Source organism: Nanorana parkeri, unplaced genomic scaffold, assembly GCF_000935625.1.
Source record: "Nanorana parkeri isolate BGI_ZX_2015 unplaced genomic scaffold, ASM93562v1 scaffold922, whole genome shotgun sequence".
Taxonomy (NCBI): Eukaryota; Metazoa; Chordata; class Amphibia; order Anura; family Dicroglossidae; genus Nanorana; species Nanorana parkeri.
In genome coordinates, this window is record NW_017307190.1 from 583,578 (window position 1) to 602,869 (window position 19,292).

Consider the following 19,292-nt stretch of genomic DNA (forward strand, 5'->3'; position numbering starts at 1 on the left):
CGGCATCGCAAATCGCATGTGCAGAAGAACCGATCTGCCCTGAAACAGCTGATCGGTCCTGAAATGTCACTTCTCTCCGACTGCGATCTTACATTTCACCGCACTCACAAAGTCGGATAGAAGTGACATTTCAGGACCAATCAGCTGTTCCAGGGCAGATCTGTTCCCTGCACACGCGATTTGCGATGCCGATCTGCCCTGGAACAGCGGAGAAAGTGTTGGAATGCTTCACCTATTCCACCGCCGAAAAACTGGGCGAGATTACGTTTAAATGTGTGACCACGTCACTGGTCACACATTCTAACGTAGTCTCAAACTGTGATAGATCACATGCCTACCTGTAATCATTTAATCAGAGAAATAGATTATAATAGGGAACATTACAGTGTAATATTCCCCATTATAATCCACTTTTCTAATTACATAAAATAGCAGTACATAACAGAGAAATAGATTATAATAGGGAACATTACAGTGTAATATTCCCCATTATAATCCACATGTCTAACGACATGAAGTAAGACCCCCCCCCGCCCCGACTCACCTTTCCAGGAGCAGCAGCCATGTGTCGATGTGTGCACTGCAGGGGGCGGGGCGGGTGACACACACACGTCTCCTGTGACTCACCTCCCCTCCCGCCCCGTTACTATAGACGCGGCCGGGATGGGAGGTGAGTCACAGGACCAGCCCCCTCACTGGGAAGCCCGTCGGCAGTGCGGGGCCCCGGTGTTCTAACACCGGGGCCCTGTACTGCCCCATATTGCAGGACCGGATCCCACAGAGGCGGACCCCAGAGCCCGGCGGTAGTTCCGCCACTGCTTCTTGGTCAATGACTCACCTTACTCCTGACCTGTGTTTGGAACATGTTCTGTATCTAGGCTCATCCAATTTCTGACCTAGGCTTTGTCTCTCTGATCCTGCCTTTGATTTGGTTCCCTTTGTTTGCTGACCTTGGCCTGTTCTGTGACTTTGCTTCTGCCTCAGCCCCGTGCCACTCTTCGGTTGCCCACCCTGGTCTACTCTGAGATCCAGCTGCAGACTTCTATGAGTGCCCCTGGTGCCTGCCTGCTTGTGTGATCAATAGACCCTGCTGTCTTGAACTCACACTTCCTCCTCAACTTCTGCTGGTGGTTCCTGTGGTTCCTGTGGCCCCACCAACTGCTCGCCTGACACTTCTGCTGGTACCTCGTGGTTGGCATCAGCAGTTCAAATTTCTGCAAGCAACATCTTGTTCCTCCTCTTGTAACTTCTCTACTACAGCATAACCTGTCTCACTTCCAGGGGTGCTTGGAATGGAGATACAAGAGAGGCTGCCTTCTTAATTTTTGTTTTCTATCATGTATGTGACAGTATGGTGCAAGGGTCCATGGTCATTGTGCATTGTCAGGGACAGGGTGTTCTTGCATTGGAAAGGGGGGCATCTTTAGGCACATACCATACCTGTAAAATGTAAACATACATATGAAAGAATATAACACAAGTTGATATACATACCTCTTCTTTGACTGTTCCAAACTCTGGATCTAGAGCCTTGAAGTGATATCTGTGATTTCCCTCCCTGTCAATGGCTATCTTGAAGTCCCTCAATGTGACCTCCCCTAACCTGTAGGGTACAGGATTAGAAATAAGTAGTACAGTCATACATTAGTGAATGATACATGTTTTTCTTTTTTGTTTTTATAGACACCAGTAGAGTAAATACGTTTTTTCTACTTTCAGACATTTCTATGGAAGGATTATAAACATGAAAACTGTAGCACACATGTTCTGAGGAACAGAAAGGGGCACTGACCCACTCACAGATCTGTTAGAATGGGTCATATACAACAGGAAGCCACATAGTGCAGATCACCAGAGCCATGCAGTATAGACAAGTGTATGCTACTATAGAAAGCTCACCATGGGAAGGGAAAGGGATGGATACACGCAATAAATGTTCACTGATCCTTTATGAAGAGAAATTCCGTGAGGATCTTGGCCCTCAAAGAAGGCTTGTGTGTGCAGAAAGCTGAAAGATAGTTTCAGAACCTTTCCAGTGTTTCTTTTTGGCCGATATATGAATGTAGCCAGCCTAATGCAAATCGTCTCAACTGTATGTGCTTCCTTTTATATTTATACATTTTGTGGCAGTGCGTGGCAATGCCACTATGTAGAGTGGAAAAATGGTCACCCAGGACTCTCAGCCAGAGGGGCTGAGCGGCTCCAGGAAAGTACTGTTACCAGGAAAGAGCTGGTTTTGCAACTCATTCCGAGTTTTCTGGATTATAGCTGGGATCCTGGAGCCGGGAGATTTCTAAGAGAACTGGGAGGGAAGAAATCTCCATTCCTGGGTCCAGGCTTTAGTGGTGACCAGAACCAAATGATGGTGCACCTGCGCAAAGCCCTTTATGAGGAGGGTGCTGGGTCAGGTTCAAGGCTGAAAGTGCTATTTTGGATGAAGAAAGAAAACTGTACCTTGTGTTTGAAAACCCCTGCAAGGGAAAACCTGTATGGACTTTTGAGTTGGATTTAATAAAAGTGGGCAAGGCCTTAAAAGAAGTCATAAGCGAGTGGATGCGTCCTTAATGCGCTACCATTGGAAGCTAACTCTCACAATTTATAAAAGAGGAACCACATTTACCAATGCCATGCTTTATACTTATGTATTACAACACAGGTATTATTAATTACTGTCTACAAGTCTATGGACGCAGCCTGTTCTAATACTGTCTAGGTGACGTGTCTTGTGTTAGATCTTAATTATAGCATATAAAATATTCTGTAAAAACAGTGAAGTGTAAATCACATAGCAAATATCGGATTCATATGTTGCGGAAAACAAAGAACTGATTTAGAGTCATAAATAACATGCTCACTTTAAAGAAATGTTTTCTGTCAGCAAAGGGTTGCCGAACTGAATAACTCGTAAATCTTATGGCTAATATGACACTAATGAGAACCTGTCAAACCACTGTACCTCTTTGGTATGGTGACCATGAAGGGTGTTAGCGAGCGGTCTGTAAAATATAGCACTTTGGTGCAGGAATTACTACTGCCCATTATTGGGGCACTCTGTGAATGAGGCATCTCTGCAATAAAACACAACATACACTTATATTTTGTATATGGCATTAAAATGTTCAATACACAACAATACACAACTCTACTGTTCCAGAAATATGAATACCTGTTCTTATACAAAATTGTTAGGATCACTGTACTTCTATTGTTCTTTAAGCTCCTCATGCACAGTATGGTTGATACTGTGGTCAGTTCTAACACATTTATATTTCATTATATGCCCTGTTATGTGCATTGACGATGCTGCTATTTAATTAATTATAACTTGTGATGCCCAGCTAATAAAACCAAAGCATTTTAGGAACAAACATTTCAAGAGACAACATTTTTTAAATTGCTAGAACTATCCTTGAAAACCATGAGCTGTTGGTAATATCGACTCTAATGAAGATTAGTAATGAGCCCTTGGCTTGGTGCAAACCCAGTTCACCAGAGTTCACCTAAGCCTGCCCAAAACTGTGACTACCACCCCATGCTCTCGACCCAATCAGTGGCAGAAAGGCACATTCTTCGCCCCACAGCTAAAAGTTACAAAGGAAGAAGGCCCCCGCCACAACTGCTGCCACTGACTGGGATGAGAAGGGGGGAGTGACGATCACAGTTTTCAGTAGGCTTGCGCAAACTCAGGTGAACTGGGTTGGCACCGAGCTCAGGCTCATCTCTAAGTCCTGGTTCACACTAAGCATTTTGAAGCACTTTTTCTGCCATAGAAAACGCTCCAAAAATCTGCCCCCCCAAAAAATCTCATTCATTTCTATGGCTCTGTTCACATTTGAGCGTTTTGTTGCAAAAGGGAAAACGCCTGTAGCTGGAAAAAGTACAAGAGCTTTTTTTTTGCGGCATATTACAGCTCGTTTTGACCCCGTAGACTCAATAGGAGACGCTTGAAAATGTTTGCTTGTTTTTATGACCGTTTTATGCCCGTTTGCTTATTAACCTCCTTGGCGGTAATCCCGAGTTAATTTTCAGTATCATAAGGCTGGGTTCACACCTGGGCGTACTATAGGCGCGTTTTTTCAGCTCGTTTTTTGTGAACCCAGCCTAAGCGGTAACCCCGGGAAACTCGGGATTACAGCATAGCGTTACTTACCTTGTCCCTTGAGCCGCGCTGTGCCCCCCGGCCGATGCCGGCATCCGTCTTCCGTCCCTTGCGAGCGTCCGCGTCGCAAGGGGGCGGAACCGGCGGAAGTGCAGAAAGGTTGACGCTGAGGTGTGAACCAGCCCTTATGAAGACTAACAAGCATATCCAATAAATGAGTGCAAGGAGAAATACAAAGTGCAGTTGCAATGTTTTTGAGTAAGCATACAGGTCACTAAGGAAAATCAAATGGCTTTTATTATGCACTTATGAGCTGATATGTACTTCATACTGTTATACCGCAAAGCTTTCACTTTAATTTACACAAATCTAGTAAAAGGAAAAGCAGAGAATTGTGCACAGGATATGAAGATTTCTCTCTGAAGAAACATAAACTCTTTTCTTTTTTTTCTTAAATCAGACCACAAGTCACACATGTAAGTTAATCTGTGGCTGACTGTTAGCCATGGCAAGAAACCGGAACCATTGAAGGCAGAGACTGTGACTGTCTGTCTCTGTCTCACACAGAACGTATCCCTCCTTCATTACTAAAACACAGACATGAAGCAGCACCACTGTCAGTCTGCGTCGTAAAGTAGCCGTTCCTCTCTTGAAATCGAGCCCATTTCTTACTGTCTGAGCCGGGTGGAACAACCGGGATGCACACAGACTCCAAGGACAACTTCTCTCTTCATCTCCTGAAGAAGCGCTATCTAGCGCGAAACGTCGAGAAAATCAAGCTCCTCCATCACTCTTTTTATACTGATCATGTATTGTGTCCATGAATTATCACATCATGTTTTCTAATCATCTAATCATGTTCCATTGTAAAAAATCTCTAAATGTTATCTTTCTTTGAATGAACTATAATCAGTGTGGAGGAAGCCTATAGGAGAATCATGTTGTCAAAAATGTTATCCATTCCAATTATTTTTTAATCAAATAAAATCAATATATTTTTTCAACAAAATGTTTGGTTTGTTAAGTTGTCAGTCGGCTGCCCAAAAACCCCAACTTTTCTAATTTTGACATACCAATTTCAGGGGTGTGGCATCCTGTGCTTTGATTCAGGTCATTCTATGCTAAATCAATTCAATCTGACATAGTGATGCACAGCGTGCAAGCACCTACAATTTTGAGGCAACAGAGAGCGCAAAGCATTATGGGACGTTAATGGAGAGGGAAGCGGACACAGCTGAAGGAAACCTCCCACCCTCTACATTGTCCCATGATTGCTGTAATGGAGAATATGGCAAAGCATGGGGGACACTACAGCTGAAGATGTTATGATGAGGGAGAAAAGTTATAAGTCTGTGAACCACCCTCATTTTTAATGGTAGGTTTAGTCTAAAACATAAGTAAACATGACTTAATTATTAAATACAAATTCATAACATAAACACAAGAAACATATTTCACCATCTCATTCAGTTGCATCAATATACTACTTACTAGAGTTGGGGGGCCAGGAGTCTCTGTATTCATTTAAGTCTTTATTTCCAGATACCCTTCCTCTTGCCTAGGATAAAAAACAGAGGAGATTGTAAGGGTCACAGAGAGAGGGAAAAAACAGAGGAGCTGGTTTGGGTCACATGATGCAAAGGCCAAGCACAGCTTTATCTGTTTATTACAGTGTGCAGGCAATTTGTTCTTATTCTAATACCCCCATCCACCCAGCATATAATTGCACACTTGCAGTTTCCTTTCTTTCTATAACACTGAACCCTCATTTTATCCTTACCTTCCTGTCTTGCCTCTTCTGGGTCTCAATGGCATGCAGTCTGTCCATCAGACTAGCTATTCCTTGCTCCAGACTGTCTATAGTGTGATGCTGAGGGTCATGACCGCTAAAGCCATTTCTCAGGCTGCGCAGGGCATCACGGACAAGTTGCAGATCATTGGCCTGAGCAGAAAAGAAAAGGACACGCATATAAATGGCATTTTTAGTTTTGTCATGACCCTTTTATATCTTTCTTACATACTGCCCCACAAGATGGAGTTATGAATCATTCAGAATTGGTACAGAACCATAGAGCGGTATTTGGCTACTTGTCAGGACCAAGGCTTCAGAATTTGGAGCCCTCTCTACTCTCGGTAATTTCTTTGGGCTACATGCTAGTGAATGTAAACTTACATTTACTTTTTATCTTCAGCCTTCTATACAGTACTGTGTATCCTCTTTAGTGGTAAAATGTATCATCATGGCATGCTGCAAAAATACTGCATGTGTACCCTTTAGCCTTGACTGGGCAATGAGATAAGATATGTAATCTACTGTATAGAGTCACAGTCTTACCTTGCTTTGTAAGGCTTAAAGGAGAACCCCATAGTTCTCCTTTAAAGGAAACCAGATATTACCATACCCATCTTCATTCCAATTCTATCATTTACAATTAGTAGTTTTAGTAGTTTTATTATGGTGTGTAAAATCAAATGCTAGACATATTTACTTTCTTGCAAGGTTCCTGTTAGTAGTTTTGGATTGAATATGTATAACCAATAGGTGTCACTGCTGTCCATTATTTTTAATTATCAAATGGGAAATTCAAGTCCAAAGGTACTCGTACAGTATTTTTGCAGCATGGTGGTACATTTTTACCACTAAAGGGGATACATAGTACTGCATAAAGGAGCTCCTCAATACACCAAGACTATTGTTTGGTGCTTATTTTGCTCGTACCTTGACCTCCACATATTGGCAGTTCCATTAAACCTAGAGTGTAACACAAATATTTAAAATAATAGTTGCTCCGATTTAACCCTTTATTTACCACCAGTTAACCTAAATTAACGCTTTCTTCCCCTTAACTACAGCTTGCCTTTTTTTTTACTGTTTGTTACTTGTTTTATTTGCTTGTTTTCGCCATGTTTCTTTAAAGAAATATACACTGATTTTTTTTTTTTTTTAAATGCCTCAATTTTATATGTACATAACTAAATATATACTGTATATGCAGGTGCAGGGGAGCTCAAGTGGTTTAGTGCTGAGAATTATTTACCACTTATTAAATAATAGAATTTTACTCACGGTCCTTTGTGGTATAGGGTCACGCGCAGGACCTTTGCCAGCTGACTGCAGGAAGCCATTAGTCTGTGCTGGGTGGCTGATGTAATTGCTGACCTGTTAACAGAAAATAAAAAAATGATGTCTAATATATATAAAAAACTCTTACTGGAACTATGTTTTCAGAAAATGTAATGACAAATGTCTGCTTACAACAATGGCTCATCTGTGAACCAGGAACCTCCAATGGGAGGGAATCAGGGTCACAATATGGCCTCAGCACTGGGGACGAAGTACAATTGTGCCTGTGCTATACCACCCATATTAATCATTTTCGATTGACTTTTATGAAGTGTTTCCCACTGCAATAACCACTTCCTTTATATACATTTCTGATTTTACAGGTTCTAATCTGAGCTGGTACTGGATCTACTAATGTTTTTATATTGTACTCAAAGGCCTTATACACATAAAGACTACATGAAGAAATATGAATTGTATGCAGTATTCTATCCAGCACATAGAGAGGCACATTTTAGGGTAACAGCTGTTGGATGCCTTGGTCTCATGCAGTGCCATTCACTCTGAATGGCACCCCCATGGACCTTCTCAAAACACTGTGCAACATGCGGAAAAGCAATAACGTGTGTTGCGGTGCACTACTGAAAATGCTGAATGCACAATTTTTGCTCCATTGTGGTGCATTGGACAGCGAACATTTACCAGCTCAGTGAACTGAGCTGGTGTTAATGGGCCTTAGGCTCCTTTCATGTGTTTTCCTGCTTCTACCTTTTTTTAAAAGCCTGTTGCTTACAGTGCTCAGTAGCTCAAACTGAAACTGGCACACACAAAAATAAATCATATGAGTGGCCCATCCTTTATCAGGCAACTCCATCCAATGTTTTATCAAATAAATGATGTGTGAATGCAGGCTGTGCTGAATTTCTGAAGCCCATAGTGCTCAGTGAATCCTTTCTCATGTATAAAGCATAATCTCAATATTAACTAGCAAAGCTGCATTGGTATTTTATGAACAAATGATCTTTTCAGTAGAAAAATCATTTACTGTTTAATTAATGATCTTTTGTATAAAAGATCTTTCACAAGTCTGGCAAGAACTGTTATATGTCTATCGATAGCCTAACACTTGCTGTTCCCTGTTTGTGTTACCGCTACCATAGCTATGTCGCTAGCTTTCTCTCCATATATCCTTTTGCTCTTGATTATCAGTCTTGCTTTCTCCCTATATATCCTTTTGCTCTTGATTATCACTCACTCATTTGTCATCTTTCCTGATACAATTCAGAGGGTCATAACCTAGAAGTACTATGCAACGTTCTATCCTCACAGTCCAAGGTTCTGTTAATGACCAGACACTCTCAGGTTCTGTACCTAGAAGCAAGCCTTTCACCACCTGCTAACAGCTTGACTTTCTGCTGCTGTCTGTCTTGTCTCCTCATTAGTTGTATGTGTGCAGTGTCCCTTGCTTCTGATTAATGTTCCAGCTTTGACTTCTGCAATAACTGACTACCACCTCTGGCTCTCAGCGTTTGGTTTACCCCTTGGCATTCCCACTGGATACTGTCTAAGCTTTTGTTTGTTAACTCCGTAGTCACAACCTCCCTGGAGCTGACCAGCAATACTCTATTGGTCCGTACAACTATTCACTGGAAACTTTAATACTTGCTGTTATCTATAATTTACTTGTATGTGTATATGTGCTCTAAAAGGAAGTTGTGCAAAGGTTGTTCAGTAAAATTGTAATGTGTATGTGACTCCTAAAGAGGAGTATCTCTATTTCATTATAATGGAAGCAGGAGACACTACACTTCTACCTGGTCATCATCTCTGCTCATGTATTGTTGCAGGAAACCCTTCCTGTGGTCTAACTCTTTTTATAGATAATTCTAGAAAGAGAAGTTAGCCAACATTAGCATTAGAAAATGATTAAGCTTTATATACTATACTAGTGAAAGTTTCAAGCTGGAACAAACAAAGACTATACAGACTCTTTTGTTTGTTATCTTCAGTTTAGTGAACTGCAGACTGCAATTTTTTTTTGTTTAGCTGAGATAGATTGTTATTATTTAAAACAGCCATGTTAGCCTTTGGCAGTCCAACAGATGTCAGTGTGTCTGCTCTGTAAATAGCTGCTTTCTTTGTTTCGTATGTTGTGTGAGTGCTTAATCCTTTAGTGACCAGAAACCATTGAAATCTAGATGTCCAGACCAAATTTACCAGCATCTGTTGATCAACTCTACTATAACCCTGGGTCTAATTTGCCTATTTAAATAATTGTTACAATTTTATTTTAATGACATAAAGGACGTTTTTTTTGATACGACATTGTAATAAATTGCCTGCTTATATTTTTATTATAGGTGAACAAATATATACACTACATTTTTTATTCTTATTATGTTAATCCTCTTTAAATAGTAGGGATGTTCAGATACCAAGTACCGTACTCGGCACAAATACAAGTAAAGATACTTTTCTAGCTCCAAGACTAGACTAGAGAAAAATTCTAAAGTTAGGAGGCAGCTGTCATTTGTAAGGAGCACACGGAGCTCCTGGGATTTGTACATCTCAGTTTTATTGTATGATTTGTTGTTTTATAAATATATATATGATGCACCGATACCATTTTTGCAAGTACAAGTACTGATACTTGTCCAAGTACTCACAGATACAAGTACTGATACATTTTTGTTTAGTGTCATGTGACAGTTTTTCTAAAACCATACAGACTAATGATTTCAGGACAGTGGTGGAGCGCCAGAGCCAGGACCCGATGCAACCCTGGTAGTTCTCGTGAAAATGTCAAGTATCTGAACATCCCTATTAAATGATAATTGTATCTTATAGTTACAGTATTAAACAAAGACACATCTTCAGGCTGCAGCGGCATTTGCAGTCTGAAGACAAGATTTGTGTGAATTATCATTCATTCTGCATGTGATCACTTTGTTAAGCTATGTCATTGCATCACATAACCAAGAACCACCCTGGTTTGTTCCTGATTGTTTGTGGAAACTGGAGTTGTTAGTGACAGGCAGGTCTTAGAACTAGCAGCCACACAGTGTTAGCTGCTGGCTGGCAGAAAGGGAACATTCCCTCTTCACCAGCTTTGTGGAGGGGAATGTTATATGGAGCACAACTGCTCCAGATTCTATCTGCTCCAGTTTTTATAAATTCCCCCTAGTGTTGTCTGCATTGTCAGTGCTTATGTATTGTGCATTTAAATTATTGCAACCTGTAAGGGCGTGTTAATTCTTTGCTTTTCTTTACGCTGCTGTCAGTGTTTGGTCTGTCAGTGTTTGGTGAAGATCAGTGTTTGGTGAAGAACTTGCTCAAAAGCTGTGAGGAGTACTATACATTGAAGATGCACTTCAAAAAGGAAACCACAGCCAAACTGCAGCACACAGGATATTTTAACAACATGCTGCACAACGATGCACTGGTGATTGAAAACAATGGAGCCTAAATCTCATAAATGTGAATGGGCCCCTTGAGTGCAATCGAAAGATGTCTCAAGATCAATTTGTTTTTTTAACTTCTGCTGTTCATTGCCTCTCAGCAAAAAGGGACTCATTTCTAATAGCAAAGTAAGAACAAAATACTGGAAAAGAGAATCTGGTTGTGAGAGGCAATCCCAGTTCAAAAACACGTAGGATGCACAAAACAATTTTTATTTTTACTGCTGGGCATTGTTTTGTACACATTTTGTAGAAAGCTCTTTCGGATCACTTCTGTACAACATTACCGTAAATCTAAAGAATTATTTAGTGGCTAATGATGGTGAAACAATTTACAGGCCGATAAGTTGGTGATGAGTTTTGTGGAATACACAAACAAGTATGAATAATTAATCGGCTGTTTATGAAGGCACCATCTGGTGTTCACATGTTTATAGCAGCCTACGCACTCCAGCCATATGTACAAATGAGGATCAATTAGCCAGAAAATGGAGAACCTGGGACCAGTAAAAGTCTGATATACCTTGTGCTTTTAGAAGTTGAGAAAACAGAATTGTCTCTGTTGAGGTGAAATGAGACAAGTTAACATATGCTGATTTGTTACATAAAGAGAACAGCCTGTGGTTTTAACATAGGCAATAGTTAACATGCCCGCCTTACAGCACTAAAGGCATGGTTCAGTTCCATCTGCATTGCGTTTTTGTGCTGGTGTCCATTTTCTCTGGATATTTTGGCTCCTTCCAATAAAAAAAACAAACACAGCACTGATAGGTTAATCAGCTTCCCTCTGAAACTGGCCATATAATGTGTGGGTGTGTAGACACTAGAGAGCAGTCACCCAGGGACGGCCTTAGGGGTGTGCGGCCGCACAGGGCGCCATGGCAACAAGGGCGCCGTGCGGCCGACACAGCTCGTCCTGGGGGCGGCTTACACCCATGCAGGGATGATTTGAGTACCCTTAGGCACTTATAGCTACAGATAGCGTTAAACAAACATGGTCACTGCACACCCATGTCAGATCAATTATCCTTTATTGGAAAGTGATAAGACAACACCCCCTGCCTGAGTCCATAGATGTATTTTACCCTACAAAGGGCTTATTCAAGGAGATTAGGCTAAAATACATATACAGGTATATGAACATCTCACTTTGCCAAGTGTTTGTGCTTAGTCAGGCCCGGATTTACTCTCTCTGCTGCCCCAAGGCCAGGTTCCTCAATGCGCCCCATACTCGCCAAGCCCACCACGTGGAGAATGGCAGACCTGCAGGCTGCACACAAGTGATCTTGATGACATCGCCAGGATCACTTGCACAAAACAAGTGGTGGCTTCCCTGCTGTACATTCAGCTCTGCTTGCCCACAGCAGGGCTAAATGTAGAAAACAACTACCCGCCCGGAACTGCATGTCCCGGGAGCTGGAAGATAGAAATTCCGCACTCCTGCTACCCCTCTACTCCCTGCTGCCCAAGGCCAGGCCTCGGTTGGCCTTGTGGGAAATCCGGCCCTGTGCTTAGTCTATGCAGATGGAAGATAGAAGGCATGGCAGACACCTCCTGGCCATTCTTAGTGCTGAGAAAAAAACACTGGCAAAATAAAGTTTTGACACTTGCCTAATAACTATCAGCTGATGGCCAGTACTATGAGATCATTGCCCGATACAGCCAAAAACATCTGAAAAAGGCAACTCATCCTTGCTCGTAGATTGGACTGCAGTCACCCGCTTTTTCTTCTCTAAGATTCGGAAAACTAAAGAATGGATGTGACCCACGCAGGGTGAAAGGCTTTGATATTTTTCTGCATGCAAAAAAGCTTGTGTACCAATATCTAGTTAACCCTTCATTATCACACTTGGCAGACAACTTCTCTTTTAGTAAACCTCACCCCCACCGCCGCAAAGATGCCACAGAATGAAATACTTACATTTTTCTCCTCTCCCAAGATCTTTAATGTGCAACAGTTACAATATCAATATGAGGTAAGGGTGTTCATACCACCGTCGTAGACTAATTTAACCTGAGCGGTCTGTCCTCCATTGTCTGTCACTCTATCTATCAGTCACAGTGCATATTTGTCAATGTATCACCCAGGCACTGCCCCCATTGCTTAAGAATCTATATCCACCCACCACACTCTGCCAGCTTATGTTAATATTTGTGTGGACATCTGTCAATCAGTGTCTATCTGGCTAAAGCTGGCCAGTTAGATTTTCCCTTTAATTTGATCTGTTACATATGCAACATTACCAATGACTATGTAGTGCAAGGCCTAATGTGATCCATTCTATTCATGTACAGTCACAGTCAGGTAGACTCTTCTAGTATAGTGTGTGTATATGGACAGCAAAAAGGCTTGTATGCACATATGTTTGTATTTAGCTGTTGACATATGTATGTAAAGCATGTTTGATGATATGGGAAACACTGTTTGAATTTTAAATGTGGTTATATGGCCAGCTTTAGTTTCATTGTAGCTTTTGCCATGTATGTTTTTAAATACAGTAATTTATATACTGCTGCCTTTGAACTGCTGCAATTTCTATATAGAAGTAAACAAATATGTTTTATAGATGAATGGTAAATGCATCTCCAAAGCAATACAATTTCCAATGGAGACACCTAAATGCATGTTATCCTGATGTCTGATGCCCATGTATACAAGGCCACAATGGTACTTATATATTTTTTTTCTCCAGTTTTTTTTTTTAATGACACTGAAAAAAGTGGCACTGCTGTTCATAGTGACCAGTCCGGTTGCATCTGTTATTCTCTAGGAAAATGGATCTGTTTGGCTTCTAATGACAACAACTGCTTTTGTTATCATTTTTTTAATCAAAAGTTGTGTTAGTTTTGTTATGCTCTACGCATTAGGCTTTTGACAACGAGTATTATTTATATGGTCGATTCACTCCTCTACGAATCCTAATATTATCATCATTGGCAGCAGGTGATTCATCGTCCCATATGGCCACATAATCAGGCAAGCCTACTACCCCAATGCCAACGACGCTCAATCAGACGTACCTTTTGATAGTTGGCTTCCGAGAGTTTTCTATGTGCCTCATCTAGTTTCCCCTGCATCTGCTGTATAAGCCAGTCCTTTTGTGTGATTTCTTTCTGTATAAGAATGGGGTTCATTGTAAAATGTATTTCATTTTTTTCCTTATGTTACTGTTACATCACTCAGCAATTCATTAAAAGACACACACACAAAAGGGTATATACTTACTTTATATTCTCCATTTAACTGATTTCTTTCTTCCAATTTTCTTTGCAAATCCACCTTTAAAAAAGTAGTTTAAATGTTTTCAGTTTTTCATCCCCGTGTATATGGGTGTTCATATATGGCTTGGAACAGCAAATTATACAACATATTCAGGCCTAGCTCATGTGTTAAAGCAGACCTACCATGCCAAAGGGAATGTCTGCTTTTTTGCCGGCTCCCCCCCCCCCCCCCGCCCCCCCAACACAATTGGCTTCATAAAGGCATTTTTAAACAACCAGATTGGCCCCGCAAAAAAGGACTTACCTTGGCCCCTGGGCTACATCACTCCCAGAGGGCACAGATGACAACACTGTCCCTTCTTGCAGACCTGGGAGCCCGAAATCCAGAGGGGTCAGGTGATCTGTTTGTTTACAAATGGATTTTTAAAGAGCAAAACAAGCCTTTCCAAGCACTGATCGTACACAGAGGAGTGCATGGAGGCGGTTTTTCAGGCAGAGGGTAATGACATGCCACCTGCTTCCTGATTGTCCGGGAAGCTGGCTCCATGTCGTTTGACCTGCTCAATTGTGATTGGTCGGGAAACCGGTTTCCCAGCCAATCGGCATGAAGCTGGCTTGCCGGCGGCGAGTAATAACGCATCTCTCAACTTCCTGATTAGCCAGGAAGCCGGCTCCATGCCGATTCGTCAGGAAGCCTGCTTCCTAGCCTATGAGGAAGTTGGGAGCCGGCTTGATGCTGATTGGCCGCGGAGCCGGATTCCCGGCCAATCAAGAAGCCGGGAGGCAGGTCATTACTCGCAGCCCAGCTTCCTGATTGCCAAGGAAGCTGATTCTATGTTCCCCTACGGCACTGCACGGCAAATCTTCCTCTGACCGGAAATTCCGGTATCAGGGAAGGTATTGGAGCATTTGGGCGAGTACAAGTACTAGCCCAAATACTCGGTATGGGCACCGATACCGATACTAGTATCGGTATCGGTGCATCCCTAGTACATATTATTGAATGCACAGACTTTATGAGGTGTTGGAAAATATGTGCTTAGGTTGAACAACAGTTCTATCTTTTCTATAAAGAACAAGTAACAAATCACATCAGTGTGTGTTCCACATGCTGGCTTGGTCAGAGAGATCACTGCGGATCCTGAAGGAATGACAGGCACACCTCACACTGCCCATCTTTACAGGTTAGTCTTTTCATTCATTGAAACACAAATGTCTCATAGCTTACATTTTGGTTATGGAGTTCATCTTTGTCCATGTTTGTCCGCAACAACTCCTGCTTCAGTTGAAGAACAGAACTTTCTTGCTGAGCCATTCTCTGCTGCAAGGCATCCTGGAAAAATCCAGAAAACAAACATTACATATCCATAGTAGTGGATATTTTTTGTGTTATCATATATAATATTTAGATTCATGTGAAAAAATGCAGCTGTCAATATTCATATCTACCCATAAATAAAGCATGCAGCTAGTGAAAAGTGAAAATTGATTTTTAGGTGGTATATACCTAGTCTTATTTTCATCTAGAAAATAATCATCCCCCAAGATGCAGTCTGCACCTTGTTCAGTTCTTCAGGTTTATCTTGAGCTAAATTGGTAGCTAGTTGTCATGGCAAATTCACTTATGTGAAAGGCGATGGAAAGAGCAAGTAAAGTCATGAAAACAGTTTGGCACACTTTGCTCCTTTTAAGTACTCTTAGTTTTCACAAAGACAACCTGATGGGAGGAGGGCACATACTTTATGTGGTCACTAAAATGTTGTATACATATATCACTAAATTGCTGGCACCCTAAAGGCCCCAAAAACCAGGGTGCTCCTTTATGTGAATCTGAGCTTCTGAAGAGAAAGTCATACCCCATACTACACCTCACTCTTGGGTGATTAGAATGATGGGTAGCCTTGCTAACCAATAGTGAGGTATTGGCCAAAGCTAGACTTTCAATGCTCAGGTCATGATTTGCATAAAAGTACCCAGGAATTTGAGGCTCCCATAACTTTAACCTTACTATAGCTTAAAAATAACAGGTTTACTTTCATTTTGAGAAGCAGATAGGCTCACCAAAAAACAATGAGATGTGTCACTAAGTGCAATGGAGGGCGAAATATGCTTGTCCAGAAACAACTTTCTATGCCACCAGACACTGTCATGTTATCTCAGAAATGTTTTAAAAATACATTTTGGAAAAGCATTGTAAAATGCTTACTCCTTTTCTGCAGAGAATGCTACAGACAAAACCTGCCCACCCAGAAGTTTTGGAACTTCTTATCACATATAAAGGTTTTCTAATGGTTAGAACTCATAGAGAAAGCCATACAAAGTCCAATGCTCACTGAATCTCACAAAAGATGCTTAAAGGAGAACTATGGGGTCAGTGTTTTTCCCCATAGTTCTCCTTAGGGTAACGGGAGGACACAAACTAGCGTCCTCCCGTTACCCTAAGCTCAGTATACCGCGAGCTACAGCTCGCGGTATACTGAGACGCCGCAGCCGGAGCGGATCCCGACTTAGACGTCGGGATCCGCCCAGCTGCGTGAGTGACAGCTGGCTCTGCCTATCTAGAGGCAGAGCCAGCTGTACCCGCCCCCTCCCCTGTCCGTTCCGCCAGTCAGCGCTGGCAGATCGGAGCGGGGAGAGGGGAATCCAGCCCCTCCCCCTGTCACGGCAGAGAGCCGTGACAGGATCGAGAGGTGAGCGAACCCGGTATGTGTTCGCTCACCTCCCGATCTACTGAGCCGACCTGTGACAGTCTCATTGTCACAGGTCGGCTAGAACTATGAGGTGAGTGGAAATCACTCATCTCATAGTTCTCCTTTAAATCACGCACAATAAAACATGGGGCTATATACAATCACTCTTAATGTTTACTGTAGGCTGGAAGTAATCCTAAGGGCCCATTCACACCAAATATATTAATTTGAATGGGCTGCCAATGCACCGTACTGAACAAACAAGTGGATAGTCACCAATTTTAACAATGCAGAGGTAGTCCATTACTGCATGCAAAATATTTTTATTCCATTACTGCACTAGGGTGCCATTGAAAATGAATGGAAACACAACTCAACATGTGGTGCATTATCATGCATTGTGTTAATGTGCACTTTTCCACCAGACACAGTTCAACAACAAAATAGCCCTTCAGTAGAAATACTTAACGTCAATACATTACTGGCCCCTGCAAAACTTCTACTCATCCACAAGTTTTCAGTCCTCTTCAAAGTTGAATCACAGTCTGCGTCATTCAACTTACTTCCTGTGACCTCAGGCTGTCATGGACACAAACCCTTGGAGTGCATTTTGACACCGGCCTGGGCTCACAGTTCTGCTGACACAAATGGCACTCACATGCCATTAAGTTACTTGCTGCTCCATATCAAATTGAAGTAAATCAGATATCAGATGGTCATAGTAGATGCCTATCATGGCAGAAGAAGATCTTAGCAGATCAGGGCTAAAACAGTCTAATCACTGGCTTGAATTATTCCTTCTATAGGCACTTTTAATATAAGCTTTCCCTTTAAAGTCTCTCTCTCTCTCTCTCTCTCTCTCTCTCTCTCTCTCCTAGCAATCAACAGGGTGGTCCTGGGTTCTCACGTGCAGAGAACTCATCACCAGAGAGATATAAGAAGTCATAAAATGATTCCATCCAAGACCCTCATCCATTCCCTGAGATATCAGTTTGCAGCAGATCTACCTGTTAAGGATGTATATTCAAGTTCATGCAACTCCAGGACATCTAACAAGCTTTATGCAGATGACTTGTGAGAACGTCTCAGCAGTTCATTTTATTTTTATGGTGTGAAGATGAGTCAGTGGTGTAGGAGGAAACTGTATTCTTGTTTATCACATACATATGTGTCACACGCTTACCCTCCTTTGATAACAGAAGCAAAGGCAAATCAGTAAAGACTTCTGCTGCATAGTCACAATTCTTTAAAAACAATATCGTTAGGAAGAGCATGTGTGACATAGATGATACCGAGCACCACATAACAGACAACTACATTGCCATGAGGTGCCCACAGACATAGCATTATTTGTGCAACATTAGGGTTGATTTACTCAGGCTGCTCAAACTGGAAGGGAATGTGTACTTTACAGGGGAAGTTTCTCTTGGCTTATAAATACGGTGACATTTTGCTTTGTAAAGAATACCCAATCATGTGCAAGGAAAATTAGAAAAATATAAAAACAGTATTTTTGCTTGCACATTGGGTGATGGAAGTCAGTGGAGCTTCACCACGTACACTAAACTAAGGGGGAACTTACCTGCAAAGTGCAAATTATCTTGCAAAGTGAACAGCCTATTTACCTTCAGTCAATCAACCTGATTGATTCAGGTATGGCCAGAATGTGAAATTATCATTTGTCTGTATGTACTTCCCAGCCTTCAAATTTTTTTTTTTTTCCTGTGGACTACTGCGGGTGGGGGGTTACAAGTCTGCTTTTCTCATAAAACCCAAAAAATTTTGTTTCTGGAAAGAGTTTTCATATGAAAGATCCTTCGGCAGTCGAATCACACCTACTTATTTGGCCACCATTTAATGCATGTAGGTTACTTTGACCAGGCTAGGGGGGTGGACAAATCAATTTAGTATATTGTTAGAAAGAGAAAGCAAGAGCAGTATACAAGATGGCTGCATGCCAGTGCTTTTCCAGGCACTTAAGTTTACAGTAAGTACATATTGTGTTTTTCCAAATTCCATTAAGCATTAGCTTACACACAATAGCCACGAGATTAGTTCCACATCAGAAAACCCTAACTAGCTTTTAATAATAACAGAGATGTAGAACAATCCAGCCAATCTCAGATCGCTGTACAGGTATCGGGATCCAACAACAAATATCTGACTGTTTAATTTACCTTGATTGCTTGGAGGTTCCGATTTTCCTGTTTGCAGTTCTGGAGTTCTTTCTGAAAGGCACCAAAATGGTGTAACTTATTAACCCCTTCATGACTGAGGCCTTTTTTTCATTTTTTGTACCCATGTTATATTCCACATTTTAGGCCTGAAAAATACTTAAAACCCCCCAAACATTATATATTTTCTGAATGCCAAGACCCTATAGAATAAAATGGTGGTAGTTGCAAATTTTTATGTTGCGCAATATTAGCGCAACTCCTTATTAAACCCCAATATTTAGTGAAAAATTTAATTAAATGCCCCAAAACACAACAAAATACCCATTTTTTAAATGAAATATAAAAGATGAGGTTACAACGAGTAAAACGATATCCAACATGCCCAGGTTACAAATTGCGTGCATCCGTAAAACGGCGAAAAACCCCAGTACCCCAAAAAGTCCATAGAAGACGCTTTACAAGCCCCCACAGGTCATCAATTTAGAGATACCCCAAAATACTGGCCCTAGAATTATTGCTCTCACTCCGGCGTGCGCGGCGATACCCAAAATGTGTAGCGCGTTCGTCGTTTTCATACGTAGG

The 19,292-nt window shown here is 41.6% G+C and overlaps 1 protein-coding gene across 1 annotated transcript in view; it reads right to left on the minus strand.

The window, feature by feature from the left end:
* DIXDC1 (DIX domain containing 1) overlaps positions 1–19,292 on the minus strand; it is a 106,140-nt gene that overhangs the window by 4,540 nt on the left and 82,308 nt on the right. The window contains exons 10-18 of the mRNA XM_018566142.1: positions 18,711–18,761; positions 15,072–15,176; positions 13,848–13,901; positions 13,643–13,735; positions 7,167–7,259; positions 5,880–6,041; positions 5,591–5,657; positions 2,957–3,068; positions 1,495–1,603 (exon numbers count right to left, since the gene is read on the minus strand). Coding sequence (XP_018421644.1) covers positions 1,495–1,603; positions 2,957–3,068; positions 5,591–5,657; positions 5,880–6,041; positions 7,167–7,259; positions 13,643–13,735; positions 13,848–13,901; positions 15,072–15,176; positions 18,711–18,761 — 846 coding nt within the window. The remainder of the gene's footprint in view (positions 1–1,494; positions 1,604–2,956; positions 3,069–5,590; positions 5,658–5,879; positions 6,042–7,166; positions 7,260–13,642; positions 13,736–13,847; positions 13,902–15,071; positions 15,177–18,710; positions 18,762–19,292) is intronic.